Source organism: Diadema setosum, chromosome 12 (genome assembly GCF_964275005.1).
Source record: "Diadema setosum chromosome 12, eeDiaSeto1, whole genome shotgun sequence".
Lineage (NCBI taxonomy): Eukaryota > Metazoa > Echinodermata > Echinoidea > Diadematoida > Diadematidae > Diadema > Diadema setosum.
The window spans coordinates 34633782-34655319 of record NC_092696.1 but is presented as its reverse complement, the minus strand read 5'-3'; the positions used below and the strand labels follow the sequence as shown (position 1 = coordinate 34655319).

General features: G+C 39.5%; 1 protein-coding gene across 1 annotated transcript; it reads left to right on the top strand.

Moving 5' to 3' along the window:
• Positions 1-11270: 11270 nt before the first annotated feature.
• LOC140235908 (uncharacterized) lies at positions 11271-13033 on the top strand. Its single transcript, XM_072315899.1, has 2 exons — positions 11271-11373; positions 12177-13033. Exons 1-2 carry the CDS (start codon positions 11271-11273, stop codon positions 13031-13033), a joined length of 960 nt encoding a protein of 319 aa, XP_072172000.1.
• The last annotated feature ends 8505 nt before the right edge of the window (positions 13034-21538 follow it).

The following is a 21538-nucleotide window of genomic DNA, read 5'->3' as shown; positions in this document are numbered from 1 at the left end:
AACGAACATGGTCAAAGCTAAATATGACAAAGAATTGACATAGAAAAACAAAACAAATGTGCTCCGTTTTCGAAGTATGAAGTTTAGCTGGGGAGGGCAAACGAATACGATGCGCATTGGAAAAAATCCCTCTGCGTTTGCTCCTGTGTGTTACATACTGTTACCGAGGAGAATTTGTGTTATTATATTAATCAGAAATGATATAAGGCTCGATACTCCAAAGTTTCGTCATAACATGACACAGTAAGTCCATATACTTGGATGGATGTTTACGACTTCGATATTATAAAATGTGGTTTGTTATAACATACATTTTGTAGCGGGTCATTTCGAAGGCTCGCTATTCCTACGGTTTGTTAATCCGAAAATTGATTAAGGTTCGTATAATCATGAAGCTTTTTTATTCGGTAAATGATAGGAATCGCAGAAGGTTTGTTGATTGGAACCTGAAAAATCAGGTCCGTTCATCCAAATGTGGAGAAACAAATTAACAACCAAATCCAAGAGATTTCAAAACATCATAATAATCGCTTTTACCTAAACTAAAATCAGGCCCATTCCACATTTAGAAGAACGGACCTAACGAATAGTGAACCTTAAAGATAATAACAAGTTTTGGTACCTCAAAAGCTTCCCTGAATTTCCTTGTCTTGGTTTGTGTTTCATGTTAAAGTACGTTGTCTGTGAGAATTACTCGCCCCAAAGTGCTCTCATGTCTTAGTAATCATGCAATAATGGTTTCGTACCAGAGCCGACGCTGACCAGCGTCGATAAATATTGTACGAAACCACTGACTGCGACCAGCAGCGTGCAGCCCATTGTACGCATAGCTAACTGCGACCAGCAGCCCAATACGCATAGCGTAATGGGGCTTCGCAATGTAGCATTCAGGATCATGACAGAATTAGTATCGCGGGTAAATGCAACTTAAAATCCAAAAAAAATTTCGATTTAAAGACTTACCAATTAAGTTGAAGTATTGAAAACAGGCTTCGAACAACGTTTGGTTCTGCCAATAGTCCCTTTCTGTTCGAATTGATGACTGAATGTGACTCGGTCGAGAGGACCTTGGGAGAGCTACATACACTGGATACCATGGCCAGCGCATGCGCACACAAACATCTTATCCGTTCATGGATTTGAAATTTGTGTGCATGTGATGTGTTCGCATGCACTGGCTGTAGTATTCAGTGTACTGTATGTAGCTCTCCTAAGGTCCTGTCGACCGAGTCACATTCAGTCATCAATTCGAACAGAAAGGGACTATAGGCAGAACCAAACGTTGCCCGAAGCCTGTTTTCAATACTTGAAGTTAATTGGTAAGTCTTCAAATTGAAGAATTTATGGGATTTTAAGTTGACATTTACCCTGCGATACTAAATCTGTCATGATCCTGAATGCTACAATGCGAAGCCCGATTACGCTATGCGTATGGGACTGCTGGTCGCTATGCGTATGGGGCTGCTGATCGCAGTTAATTGCATGATTACTAAGACATGAGAGCACTTTGGGGCGAGTAAGTCTCACAGTGTTAGTTATATGAAAGGTACTTTAACCTGAAACACAAACTAAGACAAGGAAATTCAAGGACACTTTTGAGGTACCAAAACTTTTTATTATCTTTAATATTTCATTTTCGGAATAACAAACTTTTGGAATAAGAACATTTTTAATAAGAAACGCCCTGAATTAACTACGAAACTTTTATTTCATTTTCGGAATAACAAACCTTTGGACATTCGGAGTAACGAATTTTTGGAAGAGCGAGGGTATCAAAGTGCGACCCTAAACCTATTACTAAATCATCACTTTTTAACATGTTTTCAAAATATGCACAAAAGCACAAACAACTTGACGATCTCTCTGTCTCTTAAATGTAAAATAAAAAAAAAAAAAACATCTGGGGCAGAATTGCAAATTAACATTGCTTTTCATTGATGAGTATAAAAAACACCATGTCATGATTAACGGAGAATTTGCGTGTTTTCATCAGACTATAATTCTAAACTGCATTCTTTTTGTACGCTTATGACGACATTTCGATGAATAAAAAATAAATAAACAAAAGAAAAAAGCTCCTCCAGAGGAATTCGGTATAACGGGACTGCACTGGCAATTCTTTTCTCTGTGTGTTGGAGTTCGATCCCTTCTCTGTTTCTTCTCATTTTCATTCAACTGCTTCCACGTCCTTTTGAAACTTTTACGTTTCTTCTTGACACATGCCAGTACGGTCTGCTATGTCGAAATATTGGATCCCGTGAGATTTTCGTGTCAAAATTGATTCTTTTTTTTAAGCTAACTTGGTCAATTTGGGGGTGCTGAATCCAAAAAACTTTGGTTCAATTTTTTTAGACCACGTCTTCAGCCGCCATTTTGAATTTCAAAGTGGCCGCCATAGCAAACTGTATTTTGACCCAGTTCTCATAATGTGAGCAGCATAGAAGGTTCAAATTTGATGCAAAAAGCATGTTTATGATGTCAGACATTCTGATAAACCATTTCATGATATTACAGATTGTTTTGATACAGTTTGAGGGCTGCCATCTTGAAATTTAAAATGGCCGCCATAGCTAAATATATTTTTACCTGTATCTCAGGTTGTAACCATTATGGACAGTATAAATGTGGGGCAAAAAGCATGTTTATGATGTCAGACATTCTGATAAACCATTTCCTGATATTGTAGATTGTTTTGATACAATTTGAGAGCAGCCATCTTGAAGTTCAAAATGGCCGCCATAGCTAAATGTATATTTACCTGTATCTCAGGTTTTAAGCATTATGGAAAGTATAAATTTGGGGCAAAAAGCATGCTTATGATGTCAGACATGCTAATATAAAAATTTCGGTTTTAAATGATGGATCATTTTGGTTGGCGGCCATCTTGAAATTCAGAATGGCCACCATAGCAAATGTAGTTGGGCCTATATCACATATCGTATGCAGTGTGTAAGGTTCTAACTTTGGGCAAAGACCATGCTTATACTATCAGACTTTTTGAAATATCTTTTTCTGAAATGATGGTCCATGTTGATGTTATAGGTGGCCATCTTGAAGTTCAAAATGGCCGCCATACCAGAATGTATATTTTGACCCACATTTCATGTTGTAAACAATACAGAAAGTTCACATTTCGGGCAAAAACTAGGCTCATGATGTTGAACATTCAGATGCACTTTGATCCCCTCCCTAAAATTGCAGATCATTTTTGAGGCTGCCATTTTATCATTCAAAAATGGCTGATTTTCAGCTAATAGGCCTATCTGTGGTTACAAGCAACTTTTAGGCATATCAATATTTATGGTGGTGTACATTGTACATTCTTTTACACACACACACACACACACACACACACACACACACACATGATTATATACATTCTGTAATAATGGATTATTCGCATTGGCTGCCACTCTTGAAATTCAAGATGGATTTCGACCCATATTTGGTGCTGTAAGATCTTTACCCTGCAAACTCAAGCATGCTGGAGCACTTTCATGTAGGACCTACACTTGTATGTGTAAGTCAATCACTTCAATGATATTATTATTGCATAGGCGGGACTGCTTCCTGTAGGTACACTACCATGTTGAAATGCAAAATGGCTGCCATGGGTAACATTCCCTTAAGAACATTGCATTTGGGTAAAACTTGCGAATGAGAAAACATGTGATTCTGGTGTCAAAGCAAATGACTTTCAAAAGAGCCTAAATAACTGTGTGTGAGTGACTAAATGCCCCCATTTTAGACGATTTGTTTGTAGAGTTTTTAAAAATAAACAATACCAGCCGTGTACTCGAAAATTTATCGGAAATTCACTGTAATAGTTAATGTGTTCTAGGCTCATTCCCTGCATGTGTTTTTGGAGTCATGGAACTTGTACAGGGCTGTACACAGGGGAGAATTGGTTCTAAATTCTTCCAGAAACAATGACTTTTGCATTTCTTGCCATATGAACATGATAATGAATTCTGTGGCTACCGTTGGTGTAGGAAGCTCAAAGCATTTAATTGCACAATTTATGTATATCCACTGAAAATAACTACAATGTACCGTATTATATTCCCCTGTAAGTAGAGGCACAAATTAGGTTGTGAAGGTTTACGCGGTTTGTTCTCTGGATGTGTTGTATCAAGACTCTAAGAGAACAAAGCGGGAGATTGTCCAGGTTGAAGTCATCCACTCCCAACTTCTGGAAGGCATGGACTGTGTCATTGCACATTCTGCATGATTCAAGGTTTAGAAAATTCTTGATCCATCTGCTCTTTGAGACATTATCACATTTTCAACTTCAGCCTGCGCCATTAAAGGCATGACCAAGCAGACCTTTGTTTTTTTGCAACAAATTGCAGAACATAATCTCTCAACAATGTAAATTGTACTTTATCATCTCCTTTTCCAGTGGTTGGGCAGACAACATGCGATTCGGTATTAAAAGTAAAGCAAAGATCCACCAGGAGAATGAAAATTTCAGTGTCTATACGTAATAATCATCAATATCTCTGAAATTCCCTGTTGCTCTTGAGGTAGCATCTAATACATGCAATGGAATGAGGATATCTGCTTCCTCGTTGTGATGGGTGACAGCTCCCATGGCATCTTTGATGAACCCTTTGTATCTTTTTTCCCCGTTCTGTGTTAGATGGAATTGACTGATCAACTTTGAGGCTGATTATTTGGCTCAGTTTTGTGGGTTTCCAAGGCATGGGTATCAAAAATGAACCTTTGTTAGTGAGAATGAGGAGAATGCCATAAAATTGTGAGATGAAGAGTGATTGTGGAATTACTTAGAACAGTAGAACTTATAACTTCCGATAATCGCATCGTCCAGTAATGACTGAATAATGACAGGTATATCAGACTGTTGTACCGGTAGAAGTGTTATAAGAAGGTAGGTGTATTCATTGCAAGAGCGGAATGTCTGGTCTTTCTCATAATATCCCAGACTGATTTTTTTTTTTTAAATTCTTTCAGATACAAATTCTTTGTACAGAACATGAAAACTTCCCTTTCCATCTCTTTCTAGAATATCCTCCTTGAATGTGGGATACCTGATAACCAAACACCACATTCATCAGTGTAAATGCATTGACAATTTTTTTAGATTACCCTCGTTAGATGGTGTTCTGAATTGTTGAGGAATTCTGATGCAGCCAAAGTGCCACAGAACTGAGCTATTATTGCTCTTTGTATTGATAGTTTTAGAATCAGTGGCGGTACAGCAGTAAGCATCTTGGAAGTCTTGATTGAGGATGACCCACACAAGAGCAATCAGGAAAAACCTCCCCATTGGCATTCCTTATTCATTCTGTGTTATTCCAGAAATACATTCAGCAATTATGAGCTCCCTGATGAGTTGTTTCATTTTGTAGTCAACAAACAAGCTTGTGAATGGGATGTCTGCTAGGATGACCATGGCATTCTTGCCATTGCGAGACTCTTCCTTGTATGTCTTCATTCTCTTGAGGCAGCATCAAGTTTTTGAAGTTCACCTTAAATCGTATCAATACTTGCTTTTGTACAAATACTTTTTGGAATAAATATAACTGAAGAGTTTGTTTGCAAAAACCGATAAGTCCATTTTTGAAGTTTTTGAAGTACGGTATCTGTCATAAAATACAAAATAATACCTTTCAAATGATATCTTGGTCACTACACATAAAGGTACATTTTTTGTAGTTATGGTCAAAAGAAGCAAAAATTTTCTTATTATTCTCTTATTTTTCTTGACCTTTAATCGCAAATATCTCCATTTGACAAATATGGACTTATCGGTTTTTGCAAACAAACTCTTCAACTATTAACGAGGTTCAACGACACCAAATAATGTTTTGCCTGAGAGGCAAAAACAAATCGCTTGTACGCGAACCACATATCCGCTTGGCTATTATGGGACGTGGGATGATGTAACGCTTAGGCCTACACGCTTGCCCAAACTTATGGGAAGTGGTATAGGACCCCCTCCCCTCCCCCACCCCCTCACGCAGTTTTTGCCCCTCAGGATGGCTTGGTGACGTCATTGGAACCTCGTCCTTACAGTCTGAATTTATGGCGGCCATTTTGAATTAAGAGATGGCTGTTGTTCTGCGTGAGCTGAAAATAAATTCGTTCTAACTAGGACAACTTTCGCAAATTCATCTAAGACACTTACCACAGTATCATATATTTTTCTATGGCCACCATCTTGAATTTCAAGATGGTGGCCTATCTAATGATCCACAGTAGGAAACAGCCGTACTAACGTTAGACACCACAAACATGTGCATTACTGAAAATTTGATGCTCCTACAATAATTGCAACATGAGATACAGGTAAAAACGCTATGGCGGCCATTTTGAATTTCAAGATGGCAGCCTTTAAATTGAATTAAACTAATCCACATGAATATCAGAAAATGATATATCAGAGTGTCTGACATCACAACCATGCATTTTGCACCAAATTTGAAGCTTCTACAACGCTCACTGTATGAGATATGGTTCGAAATACTGTGTGCTATGGCGGCCATTTTGAAATTCAAGATTGCAGCCTACTAATTGTATCAAAACAATCCACAATATCAGAAAAAGATATACCAGAGTGTCTGACATCACAACCATGCATTTTACACCAAATTTGAAGCTTCTACAATGTGCACTTAATGGGATATGGATAAAAATACAGTTTGCTATGGCGGTCATTTTGAAATTCAAAATGGCGGCTGAAGACGTGGTCGGAAAAAAAATGGAGCCAAAGTTTTTTGGATTCAGCATCCCAAAATTGACTAAGTTAGCCAAAAAAAAAAAAAAAAAAAATCTCACGGGATTACATAGGTAATTGCATGCTGAACGTTTTTCACTTTTGGGTATAGGCGACTCAGTGATCTGGATTATTTTTTTTTTTCAACTAACATTAACTTAATATACAGTGATATATTTGTAATTATCAGAAATTTCCTGTCTCGGACCGAACATCCGTGAGCGAAACTTTCAGAACCTATAACAGTGCGAATTGTCTCCAAAACCTCATCAGAAAGAAATTCAAATGCACAGAAATTACAGATTACGCAAAATTCCATTTTCTTATAACTTGGTTTTCAGTGTTTAGCTGTTTTTATATAATTAGAGGGAAAACAAGCGTAAAATTGCGAGTGAATTTTGAGCTGTTTGTTCATCATGATCACATAACGCCTTAAAAATTCGGAAACTACTGCTCTATAAGCTCATTGTTTACTTTGTAAAACTTTATTTTTCGCTATTGGAGCTAAACGTTTTAAAGAATAAAGGACACTTTTAAGACAAGTTATCCCTATCGGTCAGACTGCATACGTCACGGACGTTCGCTGAAATTGTCACGGACGTTCGTTCTACTACTAGGGTCATGTTCCAGGACGGGCAACTAATCGACAGACAGTGCGTAGCCTTCCTAACTCTTTCAAAAATCTGAAAAGGTATTGTCAATGCAAATTATAAGAAATTTGACATCCTTTTAACATATATATTGTTCAGAGAGGGATTAGGAGGTGATTTTTCAGAGAAAATATTAATTATTTACTTGATTTTCGGTGAATCGTATGGTCCAAAAACTGCAGGCGAGCCCCAGTCAGCTCCAAATATGACATGCAGCTCCTGGGCTAGAGAGCCAAAGGTGAAATGTACCTTCGCCATCAAAGCAAGATGGTGCCCCATTCGATTAAGTTTTAATCATCACGAACGTTCTTTTTTCTCGGAGGTTCGTCGAAAAATGCATTTTCGGTTCCCATTTGACAAGAGATGGACAGAAACTCGAAACATACATGTTATCTTGTGGCAAGACCTTAGTTGATTACGACTCAGAACATTATCGCCAATCACGTTTAATGGGCTACGATCTTTATTAGTAAATAGCGGACGCACGTCCGTGACGAAAACTGAGTATAATCTTGTATAAAAGAATGTTACGTCCCATGTACAGCCAGCAGACGTACAATTTTTGCAGGATATGTACGTTAGGTGGAACACCAAATTTTCGAATACATTACAGTTGGGACATTAGAATTTGCAGCAGCGATAGAAATAAAAGTATCACGGACGTTCGCCTATTTAGGACTTTGATATTTCATTATTGTTCTATGTAATTTTATACGTGCTCATAAATTTCTAATAATTTCGTGGTACATACCCATGATATGTCAGATCCAGAACACAGTCAGATATTAGATGCCACGTACCATAAAAAAGGCCCATAATTGGTTTGAAAGACAAAAATTATTGTGAAAATAGCGTCTTTACGCTTTAAGTCCCTGTCAGATGTAAAATACATGTATCAGTCAAAAGTCAACCAAACCACACATTTCCTGAAACTAAATTTATCAGGCTTTGAGACATGAAAGAATCTGGTTTCTTAGATCATCCTGGTGTGTTCTAAGGGAAAGAGTGTCATAAAGGGCGAAAACTGGCAATTGCACGTCGTTCAAAATTCTCACCCATATATATATGTATATATATATATATATATATATATATATATTGTAACGAAATTCGTTGGAACCGATTATACGGAAGCTTATAAGTGCCAACCAGATGATGCGATAAGAAGACGAGAAGACAGGTTAAATGCCGAGAAGCCGAGTTCTTGGAACTTTCCAAGTCGACTTGTTTGGGTCAAGAAGACAAGAAGCCGAGTTGTTGAAACTCGGCACGTTGATTTATTTTGGAAGAGAAGACAAGATAATGAGTTGTCCCAAGCAAGTCGACTTGTTTGGGACGAGAAGACAAGGTGATGAGTTGTCGAAACTCAGCAAGTCGATTTGTTGGGGACAATAAGGCAATATGACGAGTTGTTGGATCTCAGAAAGTCGACTTGTTTTCGCCATGAAGACAAGATGACGAGTTTTTGGAACTCAGCAAGTCGACTTAGTTTGGGCAAGAAGACAAGATGACGAGTTATTAGAACTCAGCAAGCCGACTTGTTTTGGACAAGAAGACATGATGATGAGTTGTTTGAACTCGGCAAGTAGACTTATTTGAGACAAAACGACAAGATGACGAATTGGCGAGTCAGCTTGTTTGGGAAAAGAAGACAAGAAAATGAGTTGTAGGAACGCAGCAAGTCGACTTGTTTGGGATAAGAAGTAAAATGACTAGTTGTTGATACTCGGCAAGTCGACTTGTTTAGGTTAAGAAGACAAGGTGCCGAGTTATTGGAACTAGGAAAGTCGCCTTTTTTAGGTCCAGAAGACAAGATATGACGATCGAGTTGTTGAAATTCGGAAAATTGATTTTTTTTTTTTTTTTGGGGGGGGAGAATAATTTAACAAGTTGTTGGAAGTCGGCAACTTGACGAACTTGCTTAGGTCGAGAAGACAAGGTGATGAGTTGTTGAAACCAAGGCAGTCGACTTGTTTGGGACAAGAAGTCAAGATGACAAATTGTTGAAACTCGGCAAGTTGACTTGTTTGGGACTAGTGAAGAAGACAATATTACGAATTGTTAGAGCTCGGAAAAGCGACTTGTTTGGGACAAGATGACGAGTTGTTGGGTTTGAACTCGGCAAGTCTACTTGTACAATTTTTTTTTTTTTTTTAAGAACAGGAGGGCGCCTTGAAAAATACCACGGGACATTTTCACCAGTTTGGTCGACAAAACCGTTGTTCATAACAATATTAATGCGATCATTTTACAGAGAGTTTTTATCCATTGAATAAAATATTACCCATGCCCAATTTGTTCAGCACCTCGAACATAAACTTATGTTCCACTCTGTCGAAAGCCTTTTTCAAAATCTAACAGTAAAATTGTACCAGGAACATCCTTCTTTTCGCAGTAATCAATTACATCAATAATTGTAGTGTATAATTATGACTGATATTTCTGTCAGGTAAGAAACCTTGTTGGTCATCATGAATTAATGACTGAATAGTAGTCTTTAAATGATTTGCTGGCAATTTTTGCCAGTATTTTATAATATGTATTCAATAATGTTATTGGACGAAAGTTCTTGTTTAATGAATGATCTCTTTCATTTTTCGGTATAAGGGTAATTATTCCATTTGTTTGTGACGAAGATAAGAGGCCACTTTTATATGAGTACTAAGAGTATTATATTATGATACAATATAGGGGAGGGCGGGGAGAAGTGGGACATTATTTCAAGTTCGTCGATTTTCTTCTTATAATCTTTTTATAGAAGAGATGATTACATTTCCTTTCGGGCTTGCATGAAGGTTCATATGGTAGGTTACATAAAGAGCCATAAGCTGGGGGTGGCACTGTTCTCAATTTTCTGCAGTTAATGAAAAGAAAAAAAACCCTTATTTTGGGGGAGAGTTTGACCCACCCATGGGTCAAGTGGGACAACGGCAAGGGAGAAATGGGACGGTGGGGGTAAAATGGGACATCCTATAGAAATGTCAAAGTTGGAAGGCGTAATGAAACATTGGTATTGAAAACAGTCAAACATGCTTTCAAATAATCTTTATTTCAACAAAACAAGTTTGAACAACATGTTTGAAAATCTGAACTGCTTTTGTTTCCTGAACAAATTATGCCCAGTAGTTAATAAATATAAACTTAGGCCTGCTGTATCTCCATTATCTTTATTGGCCTTTGCATTTTCTTTTCAGAGTACATCAACTGTGAATTGGGGTAATAAATATCGTTTGATTCAACTTACATCTTAATATGTCTGTTTGTTTTGTATGAATTCCAAATACATGTAATGGTATTATGAGGGACAAATGGGACACGTTGTCCCAACTGTCCCTCACATGACATATACAAGTACATAAATATGTAGGACTACTCAGTAACCATGCAGACATTTGTCAAAAGCAAGTTATATTAGTTGCATATTAATAAGGCTCACCACCAGCTTAAATTATGCCCTTGAAATCATGAATACAAAGACAACAGGTTAATTAACCTGATTTCAAAAAAATCTTATTTTGGGGGGAAAATTTTCAATAGCAATTTATACGTACTTAGAATTTGCCGAACTGCATGACTTTCTTAGTGTGATGTATGGTTGCTAGGGGCTTATTGCAGATATAAGCCAATCGCTCTCTCATAGAGTCTTGAATCGTTGTTACTTGCGATTAGGAATTGCTAGGAATAAGATCTAACCTAGTATGAGAAGGCAAGTCAGGAAACCCGGGTCCCTTTGTCACCAGCCGTCATGCCTCGGGTTCCGTTGGATCTAGAACTAAGGGATCTGAGAGTGTCAACATAACAGTCGCGCGGTTTTTGGCACTTTAATCTTAGCGAAGGCGAGACTATCCATTAATGTGTATCTTTATCTGACCATTTTTATAATGGTCCAGTATGCAGATATTGTGTTGAAAGACCTGCGGCGATGGATTAATGGCGACGGCAGCAGGACTAAGAATCTGGAAGCTGCTAGTCAGATGTCTACACGTAGGCGGCCGAAGTTAGATGGTCGTGCGGTGCATGCAATTTGGGGACACAATGTCTGCAAGGCAGCTGCTTCGGCGTCCAGGCTGCTCTATTTAGAGATGCCACAGCCTGCCCGCAATGCGGGGGGGGGGGGGTAATGTGGGGGTAAACAACTGGTGTTCCCAGCTTCAACCTGGGTGGGTGACAACGCCCATCGGTTCTTCAAATCAGTGGTCGAATCAACAAAAGAAGACACAGTCTGAAAGTAGCCACATGGAATGTACGTACTCTACTTGACAAGAAGAAGTCTGACAGGCCAGAGCGACGCTCAGCCCTGTTGGACAGAGAATTGCACAGATATGGTATTGACATTGCAGCCTTGCAGGAAACCAGAATGAAGAGTTTTGGACAGCTCAAGGAGCAGCATTATAATTATCTTCTGGTCAGGTCATCAACCCGATGGGCCAAGTGAGGCTGGAGTCGCCTTTGCGATCTCAAACAAGCTTCTAAGAAATGTACACTCTCAGCCCAAAGCAACATCACCTAGGCTGATTCAACTACGTGCAAACTTAGATAAGCAGGAGCATATTACCATAATCTGTGCTTATGCTCCTACTTTGACCAACAATGTTGACATCAAAGAGCATTTCTACAGCCTTCTTGCTGAAACCATCAGATCCATCGATAAATCAGACAAGATCCTTGTTCTGGGTGACTTCAATGCTCGTCTTGGCAGTGATCGTGCCGCTTGGGGAAATGCTTTAGGCAAATTTGGCAGAGGGAAGATGAAATCAATGGTGAGCTTCTTTTGTCATTGTGTACAGAGTTTGATCTTGCTGTGACCAACACATACTTCAACAACCCAGACAAGTGGTTCTACTCATGGTCTCACCCCCGATCTAAGCATTGGCATCTGCTAGACTATGTGCTGACTCGAAGACTGGATGTCAAGGATGTCTGCAGCACAAGGGCAATGAGGGGTGATAACTGTGATACTGACCATGTACTTATGCGTTCCAAGCTGAAATTACAGCTGTCTCCACCACGCCGGAAGACTGCAGCAAAACATCGTACACAACTAAATGTATCTGCCCTGCACAACCCAGAAATTTCAATTGAATTAGCAAGAAAGATGGACACTATCCTAGATGATTCCATGTCAGAGAATAACTCTACTGAAGAACTTTGGGAGGAATTCAAGACAAAGATGTATGAGACTGCATCTGAGGTTATTGGCCAACCGAAACGCAGAAACGCTGACTGGTTTAATGAGAATGACAGTAAAATCCAAGCTCTCCTCGAAAACCGGAGGAAACTGTACCTCATGACACTTGAGGGTAGATGTACCCGTTCATCAAAACTGCAGTACCAGAACTCAAAAGCCATGTTGCAAAAGGCTCTTAGGGACATAGAGAATCAATGGTGGCTTGACAAGGCACACGAAATCCAACAGTTGCATGATGCTAAAGACAGCAAAAACCTTTTTACTGCACTGAAGAAAGTCTATGGCCCTTCAACAGGCAACACTGCACCAGTCAACAGCTCAGACGGCAAAGTACTACGCACAGAGAAAAGTGACATCATGAATCGATGGGTGGAGCATTTCAGCCAGCTCCTGAATAACACTCCCACATTAAATGTAGCTGCAATAGAGCGAGTAGAGTGTTCAGCGCCCTACTGATGATTCTCTATCAGCACCCCCAACTTTAGCAGAATTTGAAAGAGCAATTCAACTATGCAGCAATGGTAAAGCTCCATGGATTGACAGAATACCTGCAGAAATATTCAAGTCTGGGGGTATACGCATCAAAGAACAGCTCTTGCACATAATAACAGAATCATGGAACAATGAAACTCTGCCAAAAGACCTCAAAGATGGCGTTATCGTTACATTGTACAAGCACAAAGGCGACAGGCATGAGTGTGGCAACTATAGAGGAATCACCCTACTATCAATCGCTGGGAAGCTCTATGCAAAGATCTTGGTGATGCGGCTTCAGTCTCTGTCAGAGAAACACCTTCCTGAGTCACAATGTAGTTTTAGGCCAAGTCGTGGTACAACCGACATGATTTTCACACTACGACAGATTCAGGAGAAGTGCCGTGAGCAGAATCTACCACTATACATCTGCTTTGTTGACTTCCGCAAAGCCTGTGACAGCGTCCCCCGAGACATGTTGTGGAGAGTCCTTGGCAGGTATGGCTGTCCTGACAAGTTCATCAACATCATCAAGCTCTTCCATGAAGGCATGGAAGCCCAAGTCATTATTGGTGGAGAACTTTCTGACACTTTTCCAGTAACCAATGGTGTCAAGCAAGGCTGCACCCTAGCACCCACACTCTTCGCTCTCTATCTTGCTGCAGTGTTGGAGGTAGCCAAAAAAGACCAACCAGCTGAAGGAGTATGGTTGCGCACCAGACAAGATGGCAACCTTTTCAACCTGCGCAGTCTGTCTGCCAAAACCAAAGAAGAGGAGGTGTGTGTACAGGAACTGCTTTATGCTGATGACTCAGCCTTTGTTGCTCACTCTGAAGCAGGGCTCCAGAGAACATTCAACTGTTTCTCTACAGCAGCTGCAGACTTTGTCCTCACTATCAACGCTTCAAAGACAGAAGTGATGTTCCAACCTCCTCCTAGAGCTGAATACCATAACCCAACCATAAACTTCAATGGTCGCCCACTACCAACTACTAAGAGTTTCACATACCTAGGCAGCACTGTAACTCATGACACCAGCCTTGACAAAGAGATAAGTAAACGGATTCAAGCAGCTTACTCCTCCTTTGCCAGGCTGAGAGACAAACTTTGGCATAGACATGGCGTAAAACTGTCTACCAAGATAGCTGTGTATCGGGCAATTGTCTTACCATCACTGCTGCATTCGTCAGAGACCTACGTCCTTTACCAACGTCACATAAAGCGACTACCCAAGGTTCTACAGAGACAGCTGCGCAGCATCATGGGCATACGCTGGTATGACCATATCTCTAACGAGGAAGTGCTGCAAAGAGCAGGTATGATGAGCTTGGAATCCACTATCATGAGGTCACAACTCCGATGGACAGGTCATGTTGTGCGCATGGATAGTAATCGTCTGCCAAGTCAAACCCTCTATGGAGAACTGAAAACAGGCAGAAGACCCATTGGCTGTCCCCTCCACCGCTTCAAAGACACTTTGAAAAGACAACTTTTGCTGGCCAAGATCCCACCAGATAGTCTGGAGAAGGTTGCCGTAAATCGGACATACTGGAGGAATCTTGTAAGGGATCAAACAAATTCTGCTGAGAGAGAGCGACATCAGGCAGCAGAGGAGAAGAGAGCAGTAAGACACGCCAAAGCTTCTTGCTTACAAGAAACAGACAAACCCTATACTTGCACTGCCTGCAACTTCCGCAGTACAAGTAGAATTGGTCTGTGGAGCCATGTCAGGAAGCATAATCCTATGAGCTGACTCGCATCCTTACACATAGATCGTCTCAATCATCATCGAAAATCGATGGACAGCCATATAAGCCAATCGCTGATTGGTTGAACAGTTTTTGATTCAGAGAACGTGTCCCACTTGACCCGCGTCCCAACTCACCCCGCTCTCCCCTAACAGCAAATCAGAATTATCATTGAAGAAAACAATATAAAATTCCATAGGCAAACCGTCTAAATCGTGGGATTTTCCTTAGGCATAGCCCTTATCATATTCAATATTTCATCTTTTGTAACAGGCTTATTTAAGACATTCTTATTAACATCTAACAAAGTTGGTAGCAAGGGAATCTAGAAACTCCTTCCCCTTTGATATATTTTCATCATTCAAATCTGAAGCATATAGCTTTGAATAAAAATTAAAAGATTCATTCATTATCTCACAGGCTTTCGTCTCAATATGACCATCAACCAGTTTTAGGTCACGAATGATTTCCTTTTCTCGATTTCTTTTTTCTAAATTACAAAAATATTTGGAGCTCCTCTCTCCATGCTCTGCCCATTTCACTTTAGAGCGTACAATATCGCCAGCAGTTTCTTTAGCTAAAATACCATTTAGCTTTATTTCTGATAAGTTATTTTTTCCATTAATTTTTGAGTATTTTCAGCCTTATTTCTATCAGACGTATTACCTGTTAAAGTATTTGATATTTCTTGCTGAAGTTAAATATCTTATTCTGCAAACTTTCTTTTTTTTTGCCACTTTTTTCTTTTTCCTTTCAAATTGTATATTCAATACACTATCCTTTTATAGTGCATTCAAAAACATTCCATAAAGTATTTGGGTTTAGCAAGCTTGTACTGCCGTTAAACTTTTTAACATCCTAATTCTATCCTTAATATACAAAAAAAAAAAAATCAGGATCATGTTTCAAAAAAGAACAATCAATTTCCAATATCCTCTCCCTGTTTGGACTTCACAAGGATTCAAATCAATAGTAACCATAGAATGATCAGAATCAATACCAGTTTTAATATCAGAACTATTCACTATGTTCAAAAGATTACAAGAGATTTAAAAAAATAATCAAGTTTAGAAAGAACTACTCATGTTTTTGGTGTCTATGGTTGTGTATCTGGGTGTTGTTTTCGCCAAATATCGATGAGATTATACTTTTCCAACAACTCGCTCTAAAAGCCTTAGAAGCATTAACAGAGGGGTTAGTATGAGAACCATGGTAATCCAGTGAGCTTAAGGCAACATCTAAATCACCTCTTATAACAGTATTGTTTGAATTACAATTATCAAAATTAGGAAACAAATCCATAAAAAAGTCAGGAGAGTCATTATTTGGAGCATAAACATTTTTCAAATTCAAATGGACATTTTTATTTGTTTATAGCAATATCTAGAATAACATACCTCCCACTAGAATCTTTCTTGATAAGATTTAGGGAAACTGGCACCTCAGGTTTTATCGACACTACATGCAACAGCTCTATACTATTGTAGTTGAGATGTTGGTGAGCCATGAGGGACCATCCCACAGAGAAGCCCAAAACTTATCATCCTTTGCTCCACAGTGTGTTTCCTGTAAGAGCACAACAGCAACTTTTTGTTTCTAGAGAAAAGAGAAAACTTTCTTTGTTTTGGAGGGATATTGTAAACCTCGACAATTAAATGAGCTAAAAGTAAGAGACATTAGTATGGGTGAGTACACACCTTGGCTAATACATTTTCAGGAGCTGTGATTGATTCTGACCATAAGAATATAAATTAACTGTACATGGTAAGTAAATTGTGTACAGAATAAAGAACACACACATCAAAAATACATGAAATAGGTACAAGTAAGTAAGTGCCAACAATCTGGTTAAGTTGCTTGTTAGCCAATGAAACCTGGGAGTAATAGCACCAGAAGTTGCGCTGTTTACAGAGTCCTTTTATTTTGGTTGTTTTTTGTTTGTTTGTTTGTTTGTTTGTTTTTTTCGCTTGTAAGCTGATGAAACCCGGAAGTGGCACCAGAAACTTGCCTTCTTGTCCCAAACAAGTCTACTGTCCTTATAGTTTCAACAACTCGTCACCTTGTCCTCTTGACCTAAACAAGTCGACTTGCCGAGTTCCAACAACCTGTCAAGTTCTTGTCCCAAACAAATCAACTTTCCGAATTTCAACAATTGTCTTCTTGACATAAAAAAGGCGACTTGACTAATTCCAACAACTCGGCACCTTGTCTTTTTTTTACTTAAACAAGTCGACTTGCCGAGTTTCAACAACTAATTATTTTTACTTCTTATCCCAAACAAGTCGACTTGCTACGTTCCACAAGTCATTTTCTTGTCTTCTTTTCCCAAGCAAGCCGACTTGCCAAGTTCCGACAATTTGTCATCTTGTCGTTTTGTCTTAAATATCTACTTGTCGAGTTCAAACAACTCATCATCATGTCTTCTTGTCCAAAACAAGTGGGCTTGCTGAGTTCTAGTAACTCGTCATCTTGTCTTCTTGTCCCAAACAAGTCGACTTTCCGAGATCCGACAACCCGTCTATTGCATTATTGTCCCAAACAAGTCTGAGTTTCGACAACTCACTATCTTGTCTTCTCTTCCAAAATAACTCAACATGCCGAGTTTAAACAACCCGGTTTCTTGTCTTCTTGACCTAAACAAGTCGACTTGCCGATTTCCAAGAACTCGTCATCTTGTATTTTTGTTCAAAGCACCTCGACTTGCCGAGTTTCGACAGCTCATCATCTTGTCTTCTCGTCTCAAACAAATCGACTCAACTCGGCTTCTTGTCTTCTTGACCCAAACAAGCTCCGCTACTGGGTCCCTTTCGATAGACTTTGTACACTTTTGAGATTGACCTATTTCCTAATAATATTTTATCAAAGAGTATGCAGCTGATCTTTCACTTACAAAAGTTCCCTCATGTGCAGAGGCGTCGATGGGGGGGGGGGGGGTGGGGGATGGTTCCCCCGTAAAAGTATTGGGGACAAACATATCATTTTGCTCCTCCTCGTTACTCCCGAGAAGTGCAAATGTTCTTACTTTTTTGATAGAAAACTGTCTAAATATTTCACCCAAAGATGGCTGAATTTCAATTCTGAAAATACAAAATCTCACTCGCGTAAGAGGGGAATAAGCCTACCCCCTTCTATACCCTCCCCGTTCAGTCCTTTCTACTTAATGCACTTTAGATTGACAGATTTTAGAATGTTTCATCTAAAGTGTGCACCAGGTCTGTTACTTCAGTTTAAAAAATGTAAAAGTTCCATGGGTGGGAGGAGATATCTAGATACTTTCAATTATAGGAGGTTCCCCCCCTCAAAAAACAAAACAAAACAATGAATAGTATACACTTCTGGGAGTGAAATTTTCCCAGATTACATTATAAATGTGTTAACGAGATATTTTCATCAGAATTCTAAAATTGCAAAAGCACCCTCGTATCTAGGGGCGTCGATCCTGGAAGACGGGGGGCGCGGACGGGGGGAGGGGGAGAGGCAAACAAATGAAGAGTTTGTTCACAAAAACCGATAAGTCCATTTTTGAAGCTTTTGAAGTACGGCCTCTGTCATAAAGCACAAAATAATACCTTTTAAATGATATATTGGTCACTACATATAAAGCTACATTTTTGAAGATATGGTCAAAAGAAGCAAAACAATTCTTGTTATTCTCTTTATTTTTCTTGACCTTTAATCGCAAATATCTCCATTTGGCAAATATGGACTTATCGGTTTTTGCGAACAAACTCTTCAAATCATTTTGATTTTTTTTTTGATAGAAAACTGTCCAAATATCTTATCGAAAGTGTGCACCAGATTGCAGAATTTCAATTCTGAAAATGCAAGAAAAAAAAAATCTCTCTCGCGTGGGAGGGGGATGCCCCTCCCCCTTTCGGTCCTTTTCCTTTTTTTTTCTTTTTAGATTGACAGCTTTCCAAATGCTTTATCTTAAGTGTGCACCAGGTCTGTCACTTCAGTTACAAAAAAGAACACAAAAGATCTACCGCGGGTGGGAGGGGATATCTTCTTTCAATCAACCCTTTCCCCGCTTTGTTTCCCATTAAAAACTTTAGTACACTTTGGGGATTGACAGCTCTCCGAATTGTCCATCAAAACTTTTCATTTGTATTTGTATTCTAAGAATGCAAAAGCCCACTCGTATGCAGGGACGTCGATCCTGGAGGACTGGGGGGGGGGGGGCAAACATGTCATTTTGTCCACCAATAATTCCCGAAAAGAGGGAGATTTTCTTGCGTTTTGTCCAAATATCTTATCCAAAGTGTGCACCAGATTGCTGAATTTCAATTCAAAACAATGCAAAATCTCTCGTGCTTGGGAGGGGGATACCCCCTCCCAAAACCTCCCCCTCTGTGCCCCTTTCCCAAGCCTTAGTACGCTTTTCTGACTTACAAAAAAAAAAAAAAAAAAATTCTGAATAATTCTGAGTGCACGAGACTTATTACTTATATTCCGAAAACTCGAAAGTTCCTTCATGTACAAGGGGAATATCTCTTTTTGATCAACCCTTTCCTCGCTCAATGTCCCCATTACAGATCAGTTTTTTTTTTTTTTTTTTTAAATTTCCCAAATATTTCATCAAATATGCGTATACCATCTTTAAAAAGCCAAAAGCTCTCTCGTACCGGAACGGTGGTGATAACACCCGCCCAGGCCTTTTCCCTGCAGCTCGCCCGTCCCCTCCCTCCCCCCCCCCCCCCCCGCCCCATGCATACAAGTAGACTTGTATCATGCGCACGAATTTCAAATCCATGAACGGATAAGATGTTTGTGTGCGCATGCGCTGGCCGTAGTATTCAGTGCATGTAGCTCTCCCAAGGTCCTCTCGACCGAGTCACATTCAGTTATCAATTCGAACAGAAAGGGACTATTGGCAGAACCAAACGTTGCCCGAAGCCTGTTTTCAATACTTCAACTTTACTGGTAAGTCTTCAAATTGAAGAAATTTTTCGATCTTAAGTTGATATTTACCCGCGATACTAAATCTGTCATGATCCTGAATGCTACAATGCGAAGCCCCATTACGCTATGCGTATTGGGCTGCTGGTCGCAGTTATGCCCCAGTCACACAGTGCTTTACGATGGGTTACGTCCGCCGCGGATAGATACGAATGAGTGGACGCAGGGGGACGCAGCGTGGACGCGGGCATCCGCAGGGACGTATGTAGACGTAACTGTCCGTAACTCATCCGTAAAGAAACGCAATATGACGGCGGCAAGCCTGCGAAATTTTGAAATGTTCAAAATTTCGCAGAGGGACTCCACGGATGTATACTTACGCAAGTAACCGTAACCAAACGTAACTATCCGTAACTGAACGTAACTACCCGTAGCTTGGACGCAGACCATCCACAAAAAGTTTTACCTCCCGTCCGTTTGCGTTCGTTTACGTCCACCGTAAGTATCCGACAATAACCGCAAGTTAACGTATCACAACACTTTCGTCCGCTTACGGATATTTGCGGACAGTTACGGATGCTGCGGACGATTACGTCCTTCGACGTTTTCCGTTTTCCACTCACATGGGAACACAGAGACTCGTGGGAAGCCACACAACTCATGTTGCCAAGCTGCAGCGCATGTACCTGAAGGAATGCTACAACACAGTCGGAGCGGTGGAGAGGCAGAACCGCATGGTCAAATTATGAAATGATCATTTCAGGTGGCACCCATAGGCCTACTCATGACATCGGGTGTCCCTTGTGCTGAAATTTTCTTGCACTCTTTGAATATGTTTTTTTTTTTTTTTCGAAAAAGGCAATATTTTGGGTAGGGGATGGGGTGACAGCATTTTATTAACTTTTCTGGCCGGGGAAGGTGTGGGACAACGATAACTATAATGAGAACGAATATAATATAGGTTTTCCCGGCCAATTTCGCATTTTTGTCAGTCCAATTCCTAATTGCTGCATTCAATTTAGCAAAATTTAGCGTAGATGACATGTTCGGTAGTTCAATTTTATGATCTCTTCATTCAAATTCACTTTGGAGCATTCAAATTACCTTTCTCCTCATTCTAATTAACACTTTTTTAATTGAAATTCGTAAAACAAGCACCATTTCGTTATTCTTTCATTCAATTTAGAATGATATAGTCACGTGATCACGGACATGCTGCACTCGTTCACTCAAATTCATTTTTGGGCATCCAATTTAACATCTTTTGCAGTCAATTTAGCACGCATGTTTATGCTTTGGTTCTTTCTTCAGTTTTTTTCAACAAAGTTATTGTTTTGCAAGCGTCATTACATTTCATATTTTCGTACTCATTTTAGAGATTTTTGCAACAGTTTTTTTTTTTCTTCAATGTGTTTAGTGAGTCTTTTAGTCCGAAGATAGTGCATCATGTGGCCACAACTTATCTGGCCATTGAGCGCTTTATTCTGAGTGTGTCGGCCAGTTCTAGGAAGTCATGGTTATGATCATCAAATGTTCCTATAATTCTTTTTCTTTCTTCTTGAGAAATACGTCTGTATCTAACTTGTGCTGTCATGACTGTAAGAAGATGAAGTTAATCTGTAGTATTGGTACAACTAGGACTAAAATGACATGTATGAAAGAAAGGGGGCGTTACAGAACAACAAACTCGAGTTATATAGGGTCAAAAATATGATACTTTTACTGCTTAACAGTGCGTGGATGAAACAAAAAAGAAAAAAAAAACAAAAAAGAAATAACATGACGTTAATTTCAATGAACATGTTTGAAATTTGACTGTCCATACGCGAAATTGAATGAC

Coding starts and splice junctions, on each gene's coding strand:
- LOC140235908 (XM_072315899.1), top strand. CDS start 11,271: ATGGTCCAGTATGCAGATATTGTGTTGAAAGACCTGCGGCGATGGATT. Junction 11,374..12,176: donor TGCTAGTCAGATGTCTACAC/GTAGGCGGCCGA, acceptor CATTGTGTACAG/AGTTTGATCTTGCTGTGACC.